This window comes from Leptopilina heterotoma, unplaced genomic scaffold (assembly GCF_015476425.1).
Source record: "Leptopilina heterotoma isolate Lh14 unplaced genomic scaffold, ASM1547642v1 Lhet_14, whole genome shotgun sequence".
NCBI classification, from domain to species: Eukaryota; Metazoa; Arthropoda; class Insecta; order Hymenoptera; family Figitidae; genus Leptopilina; species Leptopilina heterotoma.
Window position 1 is genome coordinate 4425805 of NW_025110859.1, and position 23213 is coordinate 4449017.

Consider the following 23213-nt stretch of genomic DNA (forward strand, 5'->3'; position numbering starts at 1 on the left):
AATGTGAAAGCATTAGTAATGTTTTACAGATAATGGACAATGTTTTCCGATAATCATAAAAAAAAAATTCTCTAAATTTATAGCACAAGAATCATGAATTCATTGAAAATTTTTCATTAATCTGCGGTTAGTTAATGATATATGAATCACCTACCCTAATACGAAACTTATAAAATGTTTATGCAGAGAGAATTCCATTATCAAAATTGCAGACAAGTTTTACTATCGCAAAATGTATATTTATATCTGAATCGTTGGAAAAAGGAGCATGACTGTTTTGTTTATAGTGTTTTACATGAACTTGAAGCTCTAGTCCCGTAAGGTTATGGATGAATGTAGGAATAAATAGAAAACCGGTTGTCTCGAAGTATAAGAAAATGCGGCAAAGTGTGGAAGCAATGCTCTATCATAATGTCCATGCCTGACGCGATTAGTGGTGGTGTATATTATAGTCTTATGAATATGATGAGCTTCCGGCGAAGTATCGCTTAGCAAATTGAACATAAATATCAGTCAAACTATGTTAATTGATATCAGCTCGAGTCAGAAATGTTTGCCCTTGGTAATTCATTTACATTGTTTTGCCAATAAAAAATTAATAAATTATTTTCAATATCATTTTTCAATAATCGACCAACAATCTCTTTTTCATTTTTCACCCAAATTTCATTTTCATATAACAGTTGAATCATATTAAAATAAAATATATCATTTATTAAAATAAAATCAAGTATCAATATATTTTATTAAATAGTGATTAATTTTATAATTTTTTTTAATACTTTTTTTATAATTTTTTTTATAATTATTTTTTATAATATTTTTTTATCATGTAAAAGATTCCTTTTATCAAATTGTGTGAAAATTATGAAAAGTTATAGTAAATTCTTTATAATAATTAAGTGTTCATCCACTGTTGTTTTCATCGATTATTATTATATACTAGCTGATACTATAGCAACAATTATATACTCACTTTTTACTCACTTTTTTAAAATGAAATTAGCAATTTTATGAAGTTGAAGTCCACAACGTTGATCAACGAAAAAACATTTATTAATGCAATCAAGTTTTATTTTTAATTTAATATTTAATCGTAAAATAATTATTATCAGAACATAAACATCAATCTTTTTTTTCAAAATTTTTTTGTGTCAATATTGCTGCGTAATTTTTAATTAATTTACCTAGTGAACAATTTTTATTCGTTGATCAACGTTGTGGACTTCAACTTGGTGCAATTTTAGAAAATAATAAAACGTAAAAATTTGTAATTCAAATTTATTTTCATAAAAATAAAATATGAATTGGAATGTAGTTTTAATTTTATTATAACTATAATCATATATTCTGACACAGGGAATTCAGGGAAAAGTCAGATATTTTTATTAAAATTACTGAAAAAAAATAAATTATTAGAATTCATAAGAACATTCTGAATTTTTGTCTTTTTTGTTTGACTCAAATTATAAAATTACTACGAATTCTAATACAAAACAAAACCTTCAATTTTTTTTAAATTTCTGACAAAAATTTCTTTTTAAATAACTTTATTCGTGGACATCTATATCATAAAATTATTACTTAGAAATTATTTAAAGAATAATTTTACTGAAATATTTCAAAATTAATTCAATTTTAAAAGAGTTGCGTTTATAATTTTTATAAATGAACTTTAAAAGGTTTTAATTTGAAATTTATATAAAATTTTAATTTTGAATGAATTTAATAAGAAATTTTAAAGAACTTAAATTTTTGAAAAATTTTAATAATTCAAAATCTTCTATAATTTAATTAGTTAAATTTGTAAATATATATGTTTAATTAATTATTAAACATAATGTATTTATGGAAAAATTTTAGTTAAAAACACTAAAAAAAATTGAATTTTGAAGAAGTTACAATTGTTTCAGATTGCAAAAATTCAATTATGTTAAAAAAATTTTAAAAATTCTCGTCAAAATTTCAATTATTTTTATAAATAATAAAATTCTTCTCCAAAATTCAATTATTTTAAAAAAATTTTCATAAAATCCTTCACCAAATTAAAATTATTTTCAAAAATTTTCCTCAATTCAATGATTTTCAATATCTAGTATTTTAATAAAAATTTTCCAAAGAATTCAATTGTTTAAAACAAATTTTGATAAAATCCTACGAAATCATTAAATTATTATTTTCATAAATAATAAAAATTCAAATGAATTCAATTATTTACAAAGAACTCAATTATTTACAAATTTGTTATAAATTTCTTCGTAATAATTCCATTATTTTCATAAACTTTACAATTTTTTTACAGAGATTCAATTATTTTCGTAAATAATAAAATTCTTTTTAGGAATTCAATTATTTTCAGAAATAATAAAACTCATCGAAGAGTTTCATTTTTAATCGAATTTTTCGAAAAATGTAATTATTCTTAAAAATTCTATTAAAATTCGTCGAAAGAATTCAATTATTTAAAAATTTATTGCTAATATTGTTTAAAAAAAATTTTAATAAAATTATACGCAAACATATAATTTAATTATTTTCATAAATAATAAAACTCATCTCAGAATTTCAATTATTTTTAATACAATTTTAATCAAATTCCTCGAAAAATGTAATTATTTTTAAAAATGTTATTAAAATTCGTCAAAAGAATTCAATTATTTAAAAATTTATTGATAAAATTCTTTATGAGAATTGAATTTTAAGAAACATGCAATTATTCAATATATTTTTTTGTATTTAAATAATTTACATTCCAGTAGAATCTCTGATAATGTGTATTTTTCATATTTTTAACTAACAATAACAATAACATTTTTTATAAGAATAAAATTTTAAGAAACATTCAATTATTCAATAAATAATTTACTTTTGTATTTAAATAATTGAATTCTCGTAGAATTTGGAGTTTAAAGTTTTAGAATTAGAATCAATAGATGCGGGGTCTAAAGAATTAAAAATTGTCTAGTTCGAAAATGTAAACATAACCTGATTACTCTATTTTAAACATATATTGAAAACTGTCAAATGTAAATATTATTATGTGTAGAATTAACTAGTTTTCACTGGTTGTGAATAAGAACACATAGTTAATTATACGTTACAATTTACTTGAAATAACCAGTTTTTTTTAAATAACTACAACTCAAAATTTGTTAATTGCAATAGTTATATCTCTCGAACATTACGCGCTCGATAATAATTTGGTAGAAGAAGACTTTTTTTCCCTATCAAAATATACTTTATATGGATAATTTATATTATAAAAACTTTTCATAAAGAAGTAAATATTGATTAAAAATAATTAAGCAAAATTTTCTAAAAGTTTTATCGCTTAATTATTCTATATTGGCTGAAAACTTTTTTTTTTACAGTCATAAAATGAAATTTTTCCAGTCATTATTTACAACTGGGCTACGATATGTGACACTTAATTAGCGGGCTTATTAAAACGTAATTCATTATCAGCCATCAGAAAATTACGAAATGCTTAAAAAAAAGATATTGTTTCGTTATTCACTAATTGAATTTTGATTCGCTTCTCGATTTAATTTCGAATTATGAAAAGATTTGTACTATTTTAACGTAAAATTTTTTCTATTTTTAATTGAATATTTCTTCTTAAAGAAAAGTATTAAATATTAGTTATATTTGTCAGAATATTCTAAATTGATTTAATTCAACTATAATAATAAATAAGAATTATATTTATAACTATAATTAACTATAATTAACTACAATAATTATTATTTTCTAGAATTTTAAATTATTTTTCATGAAAATAATTGAATTTCTTAAAAAAATTTTATTATTTATGAAAATAATTAAATGTTTGCATACAAGTTTATTAAAATTTTGTTTAAATAATTAAATTCTTTTTGGGAAATTTTATTAAAATAGTAGATATTGAAAATCTTTAAAATTAGAAACTCAACTATTAAAACCTACAATTTACTACTTTTTTTTACAATTAGCTACTATTTGGATACATTTTTTAAATTTGTGACACTAAAAGCTACTTTTTCCTATTTTTGAGAATTTTCACGAGTTTAAATTCGCTAATAGTTGGAATAAAGAAATTATTTTTGAAAATTTTAATAAAATTCTTCTTAGAAATAATTAGAAATTTTTTTATAAAATTCTTTGCCACAATTCAATTATTTAAAAAATGTTTCGACAATCTTTTGCGAGAATTTAGTTATATTTTCACAAATAATGAAATTCAAATATTTTCAATATCTATTATTTTACTTATTTATTTATTTAAATATACAAATTTACATATTTTAATATTTCTCAAAGGAATTCAATTATTTATAAAAAATTTACTAAAATTCAAAGCCAAAATTTAAATGATATGAATGATAAAATTTTTCGAAAGAATTCAATTATTTTCATAAATAATAAAATTCATCGCGAGAATTCAATTATTTTTAATAAAATTTCTCGAAAGAATTCAATTATTTTTATAAATAATAAAATTCTTCAGAGGAATTCAATTATTTTCAATACAATTTTAATATTTAATTCTTTAAAATCTTTTACGTATTTTTGAATATTTCCACAAAATTTTACCAAATTAATTTACTTATTTTCAAAAATTTAATAAAATTCAAAGTGAAAATTCAAATCAAGAAATTTTTTCAAAAGAAATCAATGATTTAAATATTTTAATAAATATTCTTTGTAAAAAATTAATTATGTTCTACAATTTTTACAAAATTTGTTTATAATAGTTAAATTATTATTTTCATGAATAATAAAGTTCATCGCAAAAATTCTTTAGAGAAATTTAATTATTTTTAATACAATTTTAATTAAGTTATTCTAAATATTGAAAATCATTGAAATTAGAAAAATGCATTTTATTTATAAAGATAATTGAGATGTTGACCTTTTTTTTACATTTTTTGAAAATAATTGAATTTTGGAGAAGAATTTTGTTATTTATAAAGATAATTGGGATTTTTACGAGAATTTTATTCAAATTTTGAACATTAGTTGAATATTATAAGAATTTTATTTTTTATAATTTAATTCCTATGAATTGAATTTCTGCAATTCTTTGTAATTTCTCCAAAATTGAATTTTTTTATTGTTTTCAACAAAAATTTAAATTAGAAAATTTGAAAATTTTAAAAATTGCTAATTTTAACTAGAAATTTTTTAATGAGATGCATCTGTAGTAATATTAACCAGAATTTTTTTTCGAGTGTAGTAAAGATAAAATTAATTTAAATATCTAATTTTTATTCTTTCAGAACGCACACTAGAAGATCATGAAGATATTCTTGCAACGCACAGAGAAATTGAAATGTTCGCCTCTTATCACGAAAGAAAATTCTTTTTCCGTGAAGATTATTTGAAGTACGAGTTCTTCATTAATCCCAAGGTGAGATGAATTTTTAATATTTATCACAAATTTGAATTAAAGAAAAGTAGACGAAAAATAGAGAACTATTGAATTTTTGAATGTAAATAGTATCTAAAGTACAGGCAGTGAACTAATGTTGATAAAGTAGAAAACAGTGTACTTATCAACATTTCCCTTTGTTTCCTACTTTATCATTACTGGATAAGTTACCAACAATTCTACTCTCTCATGTCGGTACATAGTCCACTGCAGGTAATAAACCTACGCACGATAACTCACCCAACTTTTTTTTATTGGCCTTTCTACATTACCGACTGTTGGAATTATCGACATTTCGCTAAAGTTTGTTGCAATTTCAATTCCTTATCAATGAGGGCGTTACTCTTCAAATCCCTCAAAATGGTATTGATTTTTCTTCTTTGGAGAAAAAAAAATTGAATTGCAAATAGCTAAGCTATTTGCTTAAAACATGAGAAACTTGATAGTTTTAATTAACTTCGTAATTAAGAATTAGTTGACAAGTAAAAGTTTCTTTCGACGATTTTTCATGAATGTCTAGAATTTAATGATTAATCAGCAATGAGATTAGATAATTATTATAAATTTTTGATATTTCTGAAATTTAATATTTTTGATATTTTGAATATTAAAAGGACTTTATTAAAATTAGAAAAAATTGTTTATTTTGACTGGTGGTATTCTTGAATTGTTTCTATTTTTATTTGAGAAAAGTACTATTTTTGCCAGGCATTTTCGTAAATTATTTATTTTATTAAAACCAGTTAAGAATTATCCTTGTTCTTCATGTAACTTTGGTCATGTCGTATAAAAGTTTTGCATGGTACAAATATTAAATGCTGAGATAGTTGAAACTTTTTTTTTTAACTTTCAAGGCCCATGGGAGGTTTACGTGTTGAAACTTTTAAATGAAAAGTTTTTACAGGTCCATTATTAGTTCCATATTGCGAGTTATTAAAGCAACGAGTCTCAAAGGAGTTCCGAACTAATTAATTAAAATTAGTCCACTAACAAAGTAGTATTCACTCGAGTACATATTTTTTTTTACGTTAATTTTTTCCCTCAAGTTGCAAATTGAGAATATTCCAAGTTAATTAAATTCTTGAGAACAATACTACAGTTGAAAAATTGAGTTCATAGATATACGTATATACATAAGCTGTTCATTTTTTTATTTTTTTACATTTTGTCTTAAAAGTCTAGAGAGAAATTTTTCATTTTACTAATGGACGAGAAAAACGTGACGATTTCCTCACTCGTATTTTCCACTTCTCTCATCCTTTTTTTTTTCGTACATTTCGTCAAATCGACACCTCTCTTCTCTTTTAGAATTTTTCTTTTGTTAGATTTTTTTTAGTAACTTTTTTTTTGTTATGTCTATATAGCTTTTAGTCTTCCTTAAAACTGCTGAGACCGTCTGTTTGGCAAACTTGAAGTAACGTCTTCTCAGTCTTCTGCAGGCAAGTACAGGAGAAAACTAGTCACATTTTTTTTTTTTTTTTTTTTTTGGTCCTTGTCTGGTATTGCTTTCCATCTTACGCCCTCGGGATCTCTTTGAAAGGGATACTCTCTCGTGTCACTGAAATGACGCGTTTAACAGTACAATAATAGCAAAGTACAAATATGCGAAAAAAGAATAAAATGTGCGAAAAACCTGTTTCTCATTAGGAGCATAAGTTGTATAATTTTTTTTTTAAATCTACTAGAAAGTGAAACGTGCATCCTGTGAACACGATTATTTTCTCCCCTCATCTCACAAATGAATGTAAAAGTAGCAAAATATGTACAGGGCTCGAAGTAGATTCGTAAATCCTTAATAAGTCCGTAACTTTGCTTCAAGTCCGTAAAAGTCCGTTTTTTGAGAAAAAGGTCCGTAAAGTCCGTAATTTCATTCAAAAACGATGAAAAGTTGGTAAATTGTACGATATATGTAATTTTGAGAATTTTAGAGAAATTATAAATGATTGCAGAAATTCAATTATTTTTAAAAGTAATAAAATTCTTCGCAAAAATTCAATTATGTTCAAAATTTTTTTTAAATTCTCACCAAAATTTCAATTATTTTTAGAAATATTAAAATTCTCCGAAATTCAATTATTTTTAAAAAATTGTAAAAAAAAGGTCAACATCTCAATTATCTTTATAAATAAATAGCAAAAATTCTTTGAAAAAATTCAATTATTTTCAAAAATTTTATTAAAATTCATTTAAAAAATTTCAATTATTTTCATAATTAACAATATCTATCACACGAATTCAACTATTTTCTAAAGTAATAAAATTCAATTATTTTCAAAAATTTTAATAATAATCAATTGCAAAATTTCAATTATTTTCAAAACTATTAATATTCTTCGCAAAAATTAAATATTGTTCAATATCTACTATTTTCATAAAATTTACCAGAAGAATTTAATTATTTAAAAAAAAGTTTAATAAAATTCTACAAATACTTTGAATTATTTTCAAAAAATAATAAAAATTTCACAAGAATTTCATTAATAACAAATTTAAAAAAAAGAGAAATAAATAAGTAGATTATATTTTAAACAAAAATCAAAAACATCATATACTACATTTAAATAATCCAAAAAACATTGACATCTATTATTTTATAACAAATTTTTTTCATAAATTTCTTCGCAATCATTCAACTATTTTCATAAATAATAAAATTTTTACGGGGATTTAATTATTTTCGTAAATAATAAAATTCTTTTTAGGAATTCAATTATTTTCAATAGAATTTTAATCGAATTCCTCGAAAAAATTCTTAAAAATTTTATTAAAATTCGTCCAAAGAATTTAATTATTTAAAAATTTGTTGATAAAATTTTTAAGAGGAATTGAATTCCAAGAAACATTCAATTATTCAATAAATTATTTATTTTTGTATTTAAATAATTGAATTCTGGTAGAATTTTCTCATAAACATTGATTTAAAAATAGATTTCAGTTAAAATCTTAGATTATAATAATTGAATTCTTTCGAAGAATTTCATTAAAATTTTAAAAATAATTGAATTTTATCGAGACATTTTTTTAAAATTGTCTTAAAAATAATTGAATTTCTACCAAAAAAAGTTTTATCAAAACTTTTTAAAATGTTTAAATTTCTGCTAAAATTTTGATATTTTTGAAAATAATAGAATTCTTGCGAAGAATTTTATTAATACTTTTGAAAATAATTGAATCTCAGCAAAGATTTTTATTATTTTACGAAAATATTTAAATTCTTGCGAAAAATTTTATTAAAATTTCTGAAAGTAATTGAAGATCTGCTAAGAATTTTGTTATTTTTTATTTATGCCAAGAATTTGATTAAAAATTTTTTAAAAATAATTGAATTCCTGTTAATTTTTTACAAGAATTTAATTATTTTTGAAAATTTTAATTTAAATTCTTCGCAAGAATTCAATTATTTTCATAAATAATAAAATTCAATGCAGAACTTCAATTATTTTATTTATTTTTAATACAATTTTTAATCAAATTTCTTGAAAAATGCAATTATTCTTAAAAATTTTATTAAAATTCGTTGCTAGAATTCAATTATTTGAAAATTTGTTGATAACGATTTTTTATGGGAATTGAATTTTAAGAAACGGTCAATTATTCAATAAATTATTTATTTGCATTTTATTTGTATTTAAATAATTGAATTCTAGTACAATTTTCTAATAAAAATTTGATTTTCATTTTATAAAAATGAATTTTATTTAAAATTTTAGACAATAATTGAATATTAAAAGCAATAATAGCGTGAATTTAAAAAAATAGGTAATTAAATTTTGTAATTAATTTTTTTGAAAAAGTTTAAATGAGTTTTTTTAATATTATTTTTAGTTTCTATTTTCTAATATTTATTTAATTAAAGAATTTACGAATAATTGAAATTTCGTAAAATTGAATATTGTTAAGAAATTAATTTGAAAATTGTCAAAGAACTTTTTCGAAAATTTAAAAAAATAATCGAAGAATTTTAGTTTTAAATTCTTAAAAATAATAATTGAATTGATAATGATTTTAATTATTATAAATTATTTTTATTAATAATTATCATTAATTATTATAAAACATGAAGAAACCGATGACTTCGAGTTGAAGACTCGGAGTTATCGATTTCTTCATGTTTAAAAAAAAAACGAACAAAGAAAAAACGAATGTTATATTTTTTTAATGATATTGCAAGAGGGAAAAGTAAATTCGCGAAAAATTACGAAAAAAAAGAATTGGAAAAAACAACAAGTTGCATGTAAGATTTTAAATAAGAAAACAGTTATTTAAGTATTTTCCATATATATCACGAGAATGTGTATTTTCTCTGTTTCAGCAATTCTTTCCCCCTGAAATGGTTGCTTTCCCACAAGAAGATGATAGAGGGACGTTAGCTGATGCCGAAAGCGTTTTAAGGGTAAGAACAAATTCTTTTTTTCCCCACTTTTGTTTTTTATTCATGCGAAAAACTTATATATCTTATAATTTTCCTTTCTTATTTTTCAGCATTATTTATCTCGTGATGATAGTGAGTGCCCTCAAGTGTTTAGTACAGTATGGCTGAGAGAGGATGGTTGCAATACATGGAAAAAGTCTGACATGTTACTTTTTGGTCGCAAACTCTACACGACGAAAAAGGTAGGACATAATTATTGTTATTTTCTTTCATATTTTGTGCATTTACACAACTAGTTTCGAATTCTGTTTCGAAAATTATAATTCATAGTTGTAAGAAAGTTAAATTTTAATTTTACTTGAAACTATAAATTCAGGGCTCGGATTGTGTGACTTTTTTCGACTTACATTTATTTACAAATTTCTTTCAAATTTTTCGAAAACATCAATAACTTGTTTTTTGAATAAATATTTAATTATTATTTTTCCATTGGAATTAAAATTCTTTAAAAGATTCAAATTCAAAACTTTTTGAAATTAAACAATTTATAAAAAATTGTTATAAAACATGAAGAAATCGATCCCTCCGAGTCTTCGACTCGGAGCAATCGATGTCTTCATGTTCTACAATAATTAAAGGTGACCGAGTGATAAAATCATTATATTATATTCTAAGACTTTATAAATAAAAATTTTTTTTAATTATTCTTTATGAAAATAATTGAATTATTTTTTATGAAATTAATTGAAATTTTGCTAAGAATTTAAATTTTATTAAAATTTTTGAAAATAACTGAATTTCAGAGATTGAATTTCTTATTTAGAAAAATAATTGTAATTTTGACGAGAATTGAAAAAAACTTTTGAAAATAATTGAATTTCGGCGAAGGATTTTATTACTTTGAAAAATAATTGAATTTTGAAGAAGAATTTTGAAATTTTTAAAAATAATCGAAATTTTGAGGAGAATTTAAAAAAAAAAATTTGAAAATAATTGAATTTCTGCGAAGAATTTTCTTACTTTTGAAGGTAATTAAATTTTGCATACAATTTTATCAGAATTTTTAAAAATAATTACATTTCCATGATGAATTTTATTATTTATAAAGATAATTGAAATTTTGAACAGGTTTCTTTAAAAATGTTCAAAATGTAAAAATGTAAAAATTTTGAACATTTTTAAAAAAATCTGTTTAAAATTTCAATTATCTTTATAAATAATAAAATTCATCATGGAAATGTAATTATTTTTAAAAATTCTGATAAAATTGTATGCAAAATTTCAATTATCTTATTATAAATAATAAAAATCATCCTATATTATTTTCAATTTTTTTTTAAATTCTCGTCAAAATTTTATATAAATAATAAAATTCATCATGGAACTTGAATTATTTTTAAAATTTCTGATAAAATTGTTTGCAAAATTTAATTATCTTCAAAAGTAAGAAAATTCTTCGCAGAAATTGAATTATTTTCAAATTTTTTTTTTTAAATTCTTCTCAAAATTTCAATTATTTTTAAAAATATCAAAATTCTTCTTCAAAATTCAATTACTTACTAATGTTTTATAAATTTCTTCTCAATAATTCAATTATTTTCTTAAAAAATAATTTTGACGAGAAATTAAAAAAAGAATTCGGAAATAATTGAATTTCTGCAAATAATTTTATTACCTTTGAAAATAATTGAATTATTTTTTATTAAAATAATTGAATTATTGAGAAGAAATTTATAAAACATTAGTAAGTAATTGAATTTTGAAGAAGAATTTTGATATTTTTAAAAATAATCGAAATTTTGAGAAGAATTTTTAAATAAAATTTTGAAAATAATTCAATTTCTGCGAAGAATTTTCTTACTTTTGAAGATAATTAAATTTTGCAAACAATTTTATCAGAAATTTTAAAAATAATTCAAGTTCCATGATGAATTTTATTATTTATATAAAATTTTGACGAGAATTAAAAAAAAAAATTGAAAATAATATAGGATGATTTTTATTATTTATAAAGATAATTGAAATTTTGACAAGAATTTTATTAAAATTCTTTGAAAATAATGGAATTTCATAGGGAAGAATTTTATTATTTATAAAAATAATTGAAATTTTGAAAAATTTTTTTTTTAAAAATATTTAAAAGTAATTGAATTTTGCAGAAAAATTTTGATATTTATAAGAATAATTGAAATTTTGAGGAGAATTTAAAAAAAAATTTGGAAAATAATTGAAATTCTAGCGAAGAATTTTATTACTTCTGAAAATAATTGAATTTTGCAAAGAATTTTATGAGAACTTTTGAAAATAATTAAATTTCCCTGATGAATTTTATTATTTATTAAAGTTTGAAGAGAAAAACAGATTTTTTAAAAAAATGTTAAAAATACCTAATTAAAATTTTGCTATGAATTTTATTAAATTTTATTAAATGTTATTCCGGATTGTTTGATATTAAAGTATGTGTTGTCGAGAAATATGACTTTTTTTTACAATTTTGACAATTTCGTGTTTCCTTTATGGCGTTTTCTCTAAAATTACATGCGACTTTTATTGGAAATTTTATGCGACTTTTCGTGACTTTTGTTGTGAATCTATGCGACTAAAGCGACTTTTTTTGAGTCTTAAAGACGATCCGAGCCATGTAAATTAAATTTTTCATAACTATAAAACATGAAGAAATAGATGACTCCGGAGTCATCTATTTCTTCCCTGGAATAATGGGAAAAAATTAAGCGAATGAGAATTGAAATTGTACTTTATTTCTAATAATTTTTTCTGCGAGACAGTGAAAAGAAAATTACTGGAATATTTTTGAGTTAAATGAAGGTTTGATGGGACGTAACTGTTTCTGGGAAGATTATGTTGATTTGTTGAAATGGTTTAGATTCATGTCACTAAATTGTAGTGAGTTTCTATCTTAGTTATACCTAAGCTTCTGAGAGGGTTTAGTTGATTGTAGTTTCCTCCACAGCAATTTACGGTTCCAAGTATCTTAGTGTGCAACTGTATGTATTTAGTCCTGTCCTTTTACGTTTCAATTCCTCAAACGAGATTATAGTTAAACAATTTATTTCTTAGGATGCAGGAATGTGAAAAGGACGAGATGTCGAAGAATGAAAAGTGTTTAACTTTTTTTTTTACAAATATTCTTCAATTTTAGACTCGAATTTGAAAACAGAACTTTTTTAAGTTTTAAAACTATTTTTAAACTTAAAATTTATTTCGTTGAATTTCTACAATCATTTCTAATTTTTACAAAATTTCCAAAATTATCTCGTACAATTTACGAACTTTTTGTTCTTTTTCAATCAAATTAGGGACCTTTTTGCAAAAAAAACTGACTTTTACGGACTTGAAGCAAATTTACGGACCTAGCAAATTTAGGGACCTAGTTCGAGCCTTGGTAATGTAATAAAAGTAAAGAAAGTATTAACAAAAAAAGAAGAAATTCTGCAGTCGAAAGGAGATAATTTCTCGAAAGAATATATGCGGTAAAAGAATGGAAAGATTGTTTCGGTTCTTGAAAAAAAAAGTGCTTCTGTTTATCAGTGCAGTTAAAATGCTCCTCTTAATGAGGCTAACGTATATAACAAGTTTAAAAAAAAATTCAAGTTAAATTTAAGTTGAAGCTCATCGTCTCTCATTTAGATTACAGTTTGAGTTTAACCAGCAGAGCGTTAATTTCCAAAGTGCTACAAATCAGAGGAGTACCAAATTTCGAAGGTCTGTGACCGTCGTCGCGGTCGTTGAGAGTTGAATTTCAGTTTAACCGACGACTCTCGAGTGTCACTCGTGGTCATGGGCAACACCAGTGGTAACATTGATGGTCTGAATTTCCACGATGAAAATTTTCTCCTCACGTATTTTCCAAAGAACTTACTCTCTTCTCTCTCTCTCTCTCGATATCCTAATTCCCTACATCGTATCGCTTCCGAGTCGCAGTTTAACGTGAATCTTTTAAGAGGTCTGTTCAAATAAAAGGAAAGAAAAATGCAGACAAAATCCCACCCAAGTTGATGTTTGCAATTATTATTATTAATTTCTAAACTTTATAAAAAAAAAACTTTAACAAATTTTGACACTAATTTCAAATTTTTAAATCAGATTTTCAAAATTGAAAATAATTAAACTTTCATGTATACGAGGAAAAATTCGAAAAAATTAATTATTTAAAACAATGTTCATAAAATTCTTATGAAGAATTCAATTATACTTTCAAAAATAATAAAATTTTTTACTGAAATTCAATTATTTTTAAATATTTTAATAAACTTTTCCGCAATAATTCAATTATTTTCAAAAATAATAAAATTCTTTTCTGTAATTCAATTATTTTTGAGAATTATAATAAAATTCTTGGCAACTGTTTAATTATTTTTATAAATAATAAAATTCATAGCAGGATTTCAATTATTTTTAATACAATTTTACAGGAATTGCTCAAAAAATATAATTATTCTTAAAAACTTAATTTCAATTCCTCGAAAAAATGAATTATTTAAAAAAATGGTTTTTTAATATTTTTTAGAAGGATTTAATAATTATTTTCAAAAATTTATTAAAATTATTCGAAAGAAATTAATTGTTTTAAATACAATTTGAATTACATTTTTTTAAAATAATTCAATTATTTTTTTCTATTTTAATTACATTTTTTTCTAAGAATTCAATTATTTACACAAATAATTTTTCGGAAGAATTCAATTATTAAAGATAAATAACAAAATTACTCACGAAAATTCAATTATTTTGAGATATTTTATTAAAATTCTTTTCACAATTATTTTCATAAATAACAATATTCATCACAATAATTCAATTATTTTTAAAAGTAATAAATTTCTTTTTGGAAATTCCATTATATTAATAAATTCTAATAAATCGTTTGCAAGAATTCAATTATTTTCATAAATAAATAAAAATGTTTTTTTAGGAATTCAATTATTATCAAAATAAATTTAATAAAATTTCCCACGGACATTTAATTATTACCAAATTTTTAAATAGAATTCTTTGTGAAATTTAATTATCTTTAAAAACTTTTCGCAATTCAATGATTTTCAATATTTACTGTTTTCATAAAATTTCCAAACAGAATTCAATTATTTAAGAAATTGTTTTGTAAAAATTTTCGTAAGAATTCAATTCTTTTCATGAATAATAAAAATTTTCATCAATTCAATTATTTAAATTAGAATTTGCATAAAATTATTCGAAAGAAATGAATTATTTAAAAAATTTTTATAAAATTCTTCGCAAGAATTAAATTATTTTTTATATATATTTTTAATTCTTTCATTCATGAATAATAAAATACGTAGCAGGGATTCAATTTATAAGCAGAATAAGAAAAAAGTAAATATTTTTGATGAAAATTAGGAAAAAGTCAGGAAAATAAAAAATATGGAATGGAATTTTTGTCAATTTTGTGAAGTGAATAAAACGAGTTCTTTTTGGGTTTTTTTAACATTACAAAAAATGACAATAACCCACAAATAATATATAAAATAATATATAATTATTTTTATTTTATAATTAATTCAAAATTGAAATTACAAATAGAAATGATCAGAATTTTTTCCACTTCTTTTCATTAAAGGACTAAAATTTTGTTAAATATTATGTTTTGGCAAATTGAAATTATGCAGATTTTGGTTCTTTACTTCTAAAGAAAATTAGAAAATTGTTAAACAACTGTGATTAAGAAATAGAAAATTTATTTATTTTGTATTATTTTTGTTTATGAATCACAATTTTTTTAACAAAATTATTATTTTGTTTTTGAAACGGAAGAAAAATATTTGCACAATTCCTATTTTTAATCTTATTTTTGGAACAGGATTTTCCACAGGAATTAAGCCATTCAAAAATTTCAAATTCAAACCTTTTATAAAAGTATATTGTTATAAAACATGAAGATATCGATTGCTCCGAGTCGAAGACTCGGAGTGATCGATTTCTTCATGTTTTATAATAATTAAAGACGATCAAGTAATAAAAATCATTATTTTATATTAAAAGAATATTGTTACTGTAACTTCATCAAAATTATTTTTATCATTTTAATTCAATTATTATTTTCTAGAATTTTAAATTATTTATTATGAAAATAATAATTGAATTCCTAAAAAAAATTTTATTATTTATGAAAATAATTGAATTCCTGTGAAATTTTTAATATTTATGAAAATAATTAAATGTTTGCATACAATTTTATTAAAATTTTGTTTAAATAATTGAATTTTTTTTGGAAAATTTTATTAAAATAGTAGATATTGAAAATTATTGAAATTAGAAAAATGCTTTTTATTTTTGAAAATAATTGAAATTAGGACAAGAATTTTTTTTTGACATTTATGAAAATAATTGAACTTTGGAAAAGAACTTTGTTATTTATAAAGATAATTGGGATTTTTACGAGAATTTTTTTCAAATTTAGAAAATAGTTGAATTTTATTTTTTTTTTGAAAATAATTGAATTTTTGCAATTTGTAATTTCTTCAAAATTGAATTTTTTTTAGTGTTTTCAAGAAAAATTTAAATTAGAAAATTTTTAAATTCTATTATTATAAAAATTTGCTAATTTTATTTAAAAAAGGCAGTAAGAAGTTAGCGTTCCGAATTGTTGCTAGTTTTCAATTAATGTCCCAGCCAAATAGTCGTATTGATTCTTCGCTAAAATATATCTTATTAATTTATCGCCTTATCGCCATAAAAAGTAAATTTATTGAAAAATATGTTTTATACGCAAAAGAGACAATATTCCCTGAAAATATAATTGTAAATATCCTTGAGAGGGAATAACTCTTGAGGCAAAAGAGGAAAAAAGGAAAATGTACCCTTCAATTATCGATATGATTTTATACCTAGTTTCTTGGAGTGGAAAATGATTGTAGGATAGTGAAGCATTATTCAAATTGCAATTTCTTAGAAGGCGTAATGTGATATCGGAATAAACAATAATGGTACACGGTGTAACAGCCATATAACAGTTCGTGTGGCGTGAAATTGTCTCGCATGAACGACTAAAACGTGTTTGCAAGCAATTCGTCCTGGAACGCGAAATCATCAATGGATACTCCTAGTCACGCACCCTTTGAGGGCCGTTAAAGGAAATTATAGAACCAGTTACACTGAACAAGCAGATCTTTCAAGTCTTTCCTGCAAATTCAATTCGAATTACCATATATGTATATATATACAAGGTACAGTTGTCGAGACAATTTGAGAAAATTAAAAAAATCATTTTTTCATATCGATTAGCTTTAGCTAAATGTTGGATCAACCGAAGGATCAACTCTTGTCGACAATATTGGTCCAAGTTTGCAAGTGTGGTAATCAATCTCGAATTTTAATATCGAAGCAATATTAGCCCCGAGCAACACTGAGAAAACGATTTATTTCATTCAAACCTATTTCGTTTAAATCATACTAAAACTAAAATTCTTCTAAAATTAGTTAAATTTTTTAATATATGTGACGCTCCACGAGAAAAGGGACCTTATTTACTCTTGTCATAAGGTCCCTTTTCTCGTGGAGCGTCACATATATTTAATTGGATTATTTATGAAAATAATTGAATTCTTGGAACGCATTTTATTACACTTTTTTTAAATAATTGAATTCTTTTGAGAAATTTTATTAAAGTTGTAGATTCAGGGCTCGAAGCAGTAAAAGTATTTAAAAATACGGACTTTACGGACCAAAAATTAAAAATTAAGGACCATTTACGGACCAACTGACAAAAATAGAATCAGGCCAAATCAAATAAGAGAACATTTTACTTAAAACTAGAAATTCAATTTTTCATAGTTCTATAAAACATGAAGAAATCGATAACTCCGGGTCTTCGACTCGAAGTCAATTCTTTATGTTTTATAATAATAATAATTATTATCAATTCAATTATTATTTTTAAGAATTTAAAACTAAAATTCTTCGATTATTTTTTTAAATTTTCGAAAAAGTTCTTTGACAATTTTCAAATTCACTTCTTTACAATATTCAATTTTACGAAATTTCAATTATTCGTAAATTCTTTAATTAAATAAATATTAGAAAATAAAAACTTCAAATAATATAAAAGAAAATTCAATTAAACTTTTTCAAAAAAATTAATTTCAAAATTCAATTATTTTTAAAAATTCACGCTCTATTGCATTTAATATTCAATTATTATCTATAAAATTTTAACTGAAATTCATTTTTATGAAATGAAAATCAATTTTTATTAGAAAATTCTACTAGAATTCAATTATTTAAAATAGAAATAAAAAGCAAATAAATAATTTATTGAATAATTGAACGTTTCTTAAAATTCAATTCTCATAAAAAATCGTTATCAATAAATTTTCAAATAATTGAATTCTATCAACAAAATTTAATAAAATTTTTAAGAATTTTTCGAGATTTTTAAAACATTTTTCGAGAAATTCGATTAAAATTGTATTAAAAATAATTAAAATTCTGCATTGAATTTTAATATTTATGAAAATAATTGAATTCTTGCGAAGAATTTAAATTAAAATTTGCAAAAATAATTAAATTCTTGTAAAAAATTAACAGGAATTCAATTATTTTTAAAAAATTTTTAATCAAATTCTTGGCATAAATTAAAAATTCAGAAATTTTAATAAAATTTTTCACAAGAATTTAAATATTTTCGTAAAATAATAAAAATATTTGCAGAGATTCAATTATTTTCAAAAGTCTTAATAAAATTCTTCGCAGAAATTCAATTATTTTCAAAAATATTAGAATTTTTGCTGAAATTCAAAGATTTTAAAAAGTTTTGATAAAACTTTTTTTTTGGTAGAAATTCAATTATTTTTAAGACAATTTTAAAAAAATGTCTCGATAAAATTCAATTATTTTTAAAATTTTAATGAAATCTTCGAAAGAATTCAATTATTATAATCTAAGATTTTAACCGAAATCTATTTTTAAATCAATGTTTATGAGAAAATTCTACCAGAATTCAATATTATTTAAATTTTAAATACAAAAATAAAATTGAATAATTGAATGTTTCTTGGAATTCAATTCCTTTTAAAAATCGTTATCAATAAATTTTCAAATAATTGAATTCTATCAACGAAATTTAATAAAATTTTTAAGAATTTTTCGAGATTTTTAAAACATTTTTCGAGAAATTCGATAAAAATTGTATTAAAAATAATTGAAATTCTGCATTGAATTTTATTATTTATGCAAATAATTGAATTCTTGGAAAGAATTTTATTAAAATTTTCAAAAATAATTAAATTCTAGTAAAAAATTAACAGAAATTCAATTATTTTTAAAAATTTTAATAAAATTCTTGGCATAAATGGCATAAATTAAAATTCAATTATTTTTAAAACTTTAATGAAATTCTTCGAAAGAATTCAATTATTATAATCTAAGATTTTAACTGAAATCTATTTTTAAATTAATGTTTATAAGAAAATTTTACCAGAATTCAATTATTTAAATACAAAAATAAATAAAATTTTTAAAAATTTTTTCGAGGAATTCAATTAAAATTCTATTGAAAATAATTGAATTCCTAAAAAGAATTTTATTATTTACGAAAATAATTGAATCCTCGTAAAAATTTTATTATTTATGAAAATAAGTTGAATGATTGCAAAGAAATTTATATAAAAAATAATTTGTTATTAATGAAATTCTTGTGAAGTTTTTATTATTTTTTGAAAATAATTAAAAGTAGGTATATTTGTAGAATTTTATTAAACTTTTTTTTAAATAATTAAATTCTTCTGGTAAATTTGATGAAAATAGTAGATATTGAACAATATTTAATTTTTGCGAAGAATATTAATACTTTTGAAAATAATTGAAATTTTGCAATTGATTTTTTAAAAATTTTTGTAAATAATTGAATTTTATTACTTTAGGAAATAATTGAATTCGTGTGATAAATATTGTTAATTATGAAAATAATTGAAATTTTTTAATGAATTTTAATAAAATTTTTGAAAATAATTGAATTTTGTCGAAGAATTTTTGCTATTTATTTATAAAGATAATTGAGATGTTGACCTTTTTTTTACATTTTTTGAAAATAATTGAATTTCGGAGAAGAATTTTAATATTTCTAAAGATAATTGAAATTTTGACGAGAATTTTTGTAAATTTTTGGAACATAATTAAATTCTTGCGAAGAATTTTATTACTTTTGGAAATAATTGAATTTCTGCAATCATTTGTAATTTCTCTAAAATTCTCAAAATTATATCGTACAATTTACCAACTTTTCATCTAATCGTTTTTGAATGTAATTACGGACTTTACGGACCTTTTTCTCAAAAAACGGACTTTTACGGACTTGAAGCAAAGTTACGGACTTTTTCAGTATTTACGGACCTACTTCGAGCCCTGTAGATTTTGAAAATATTTGAATTTCAGCGAAGAATTACATTAATTGTGAAATGGAATTAAATTCTTGCAAAAAAATTTTTGAAAATAATTACGTTTTTCGAGGAATTTATTTAAAATTATATTAAAAATAATTGAAAGCCTATGAAAAATTGTATTATTTATGAAAATAATTGAATTCTTACAACGAATTTTATTAAATTTTTTTAAATAATTGAATTCATGTGAAAAATTTTATTACTTGTAAAAATAATTGAATTCTTGGAACACATTTTATTACATTTTTTAAAAATAATTTAATTTTTTTTTTTAATTTTATGGAAATTTAAATTTTTATAAAACATGAAGATATTCCGAGTCGAAGACTCGGAATGATTGATATCTTCATGTTTTATAATAATATTCTTATAAGTTGTTAAATTTCATAAAGATTTGTATTTGAAATTTTTGGAAAATCTTAATTTCCATGGAATATTAATAATGATTAAATATTTCTTTAAAAAGGAATTTATTGATGTTTTCGAATAATTTTACAATTAAAGAAATTCTTAATTAAATGTAATGGAACAGTTTTTTGAGTACCTAATCATTTTTAGAGTGAATCAGAATATTCTTTTGGGTATTCCAATTATTTCACCTCAATTTATATTTGGAGTGGAGTTAATCAATCGGGGATAGAGTGAAATTCTCGGATTTCTCATTGCTCTTTAGGTTTCTTACACACACTCTCATTCGTTTTAAAGATGAACTTAGCTTTCCTTCGATAGAGTGAAAAAGACTTCCACAAAGTTTCGCGCATTAAAATATCCCACTCGTTGACAGAGAATCTGAAAGTATAAGTAAGCGATTCGTCGATAATGATCGCGTCGAGTGTCGTTATGGTAATCTCCTTCATGTTTCTTTGTAACACGTTTTGCATCGCGAGAGTTGAGAAAGACATTGGCATCTGCACTTTTCAGGCAAATCGTTCTCATCATCACTATATATCATTCGTCATTTTCTCACAATTGTCATTGCTCCTTCCTCGTTTTCAAAACTATAAAGTGAGAGAGGGAGATATTTACGTTTAATAGTCAAATGCAGAGAATTTAATAGTCTTCTCTTCATATATATAGGTACATACAGTCTGTCAATTAATGACAAATCCATTAAATTAATTGAGTGCAGTACAATTTACAGGTTAATTGGTAGTTACATTTCACTGTATAATTCGAATCGTTTGCAGTGAAATTACTCAGATTTCTGCAACAAAATTTTAAGTTCATATTTTCAACAATTTTAAGGTAATGAAAATTTGGAAAACAACTTTTAAACTTTTGTTAATAAATTTTCTTTTTCAATGTTTTGAATTTTAAAATTAATGCAATGAAAATTAATTATTAAGTAAATTATTGCAAAGTTATTAATTCAAAAATTTGAAAATAATTAAAGTCATTTGAAGAATTTCATCAAAAATTCTTTTTAAATTATAAATAATAAAGTGGATAATTTATAAAATTAAGGTCCTTTAAAAAACTTTAATTATTCTTTTTAAATAATTGCAATTTTTCGAGAAAATTTAATTAAACTTGTATGTATTGAAAACAATTGAATTCTCGCAAAAAATATTATTATTTATAAAAAGAATCAAATTCTTCGAAAGAATGTTATTAAAATTAGCTATGAAAATAATTTAATTTTTAACAAGAATTTTATTAAAAAATTTTTAAAAGAATTGAATCTTTTCGTGAAATTTGATTAAAATTGTTTTGAAAATAATTGAAATCCTGCAATAAATTTTACTGTTCATAAAAATAATTGAATTCTTTCAAAGAATGTTTTAATAAAATTTTTGAAAATAACTTAAGGGCATCCGGGAAATAATACTGGTTTCGTGATAGACGTCTCATTTAAAAAGAAAAGAATATTTTGAGTCGGGATTTTTTGGTAAATATAGAGAAATGCTCTGGGACCAGCGGTCCTCTCGGAATTTAGAGAAATTTTGATAAATAATTATTGAAAAAAATTGTTTAAATATACGGAAAAAAGGGGTTTTGAACGGTTCAGTATAGACGTCTCATTTTGAGAGGATAAAATATTTCGGGTTCATATTTGGAGGGGTGATAGAGGAAGACTCTCCGAGGAGCGGCCCTCTCCGTTTTTGCAATAATTTTGCGAGGAAATTATTTTATTAACGATTGAAAGTGGAGTAATTTGAGGTTAATACATTTCCCTCAGTTCAACTCGCGACCACTTCCGAGAATTGGCGCCACCTCCTTGACCACTGACACATAGATCCACTTGTCTGTGTGCTCGCCGCCATATTGTCTCTCACTTTCGCCCAAAATCCAACTTTTGTAATTTCGTTTTTCAATATTTATTTCAAAAATTACTTGCAAATTTCGAGAATATTCTTTATCATCATGAATTCCCCTAATTATAATGATAAATCCAAACTAAATACCTCTAATTATTTAGGAGTGAGACGACACGCGGGAAAACACTTTTTGGGCTCGATTTTTCCCGGATGCCCTTAACTTACAATATTTCTTCAAATTCTTCAAATATCGCTGATTGCTTTAATTTTCTTCAGATTTGAAGAAAAATCTTCTGATTAGACAGCACTGGAGAAAAGTCAGGAATTTTGATTAAAGAAAGAATTGAATTTAGAAGCAGTTACGAATGATTGCAAAAATTCAATTATTTTCAAAAGTAATAAAATTTTGAACAACATTAATTTCCTCAATAAATTATTTATTTTTGCATTAAAATAATTAAATTCTCGTAGAATTTTCGAATAAAAATTGATTTAAAAATGAATTTCAGTTAAAATTTTGCACAATAATTGAATATTAAAAGCATTACTATAAACATGAATTTTCAAAAATAATTAAATTTTGAATATTTTTGAAAATAATTATATTTTGCGAAGAATTTACTTAAAATTGTATTAAAATTAATTGAAATTCTGTGAAAAATTTTATTATTTAGGAGAATAATTGAATTCTTGTAAAGAATTTTTTTTATATTTTTTTAAAAATAATTCAAGTCCTGTGAAGAATTTTATTATTT

The 23213-nt window shown here is 21.9% G+C and overlaps 1 protein-coding gene across 15 annotated transcripts in view; it reads left to right on the top strand.

The window, feature by feature from the left end:
• LOC122498042 (growth factor receptor-bound protein 14-like) overlaps positions 1–23213 on the top strand; it is an 857844-nt gene that overhangs the window by 215541 nt on the left and 619090 nt on the right. For all 15 annotated transcript variants that reach the window (XM_043605543.1, XM_043605544.1, XM_043605541.1 and 12 more), the window contains 3 exons: positions 5259–5389; positions 9723–9803; positions 9893–10024. In XM_043605543.1, coding sequence (XP_043461478.1) covers positions 5259–5389; positions 9723–9803; positions 9893–10024 — 344 coding nt within the window. The remainder of the gene's footprint in view (positions 1–5258; positions 5390–9722; positions 9804–9892; positions 10025–23213) is intronic.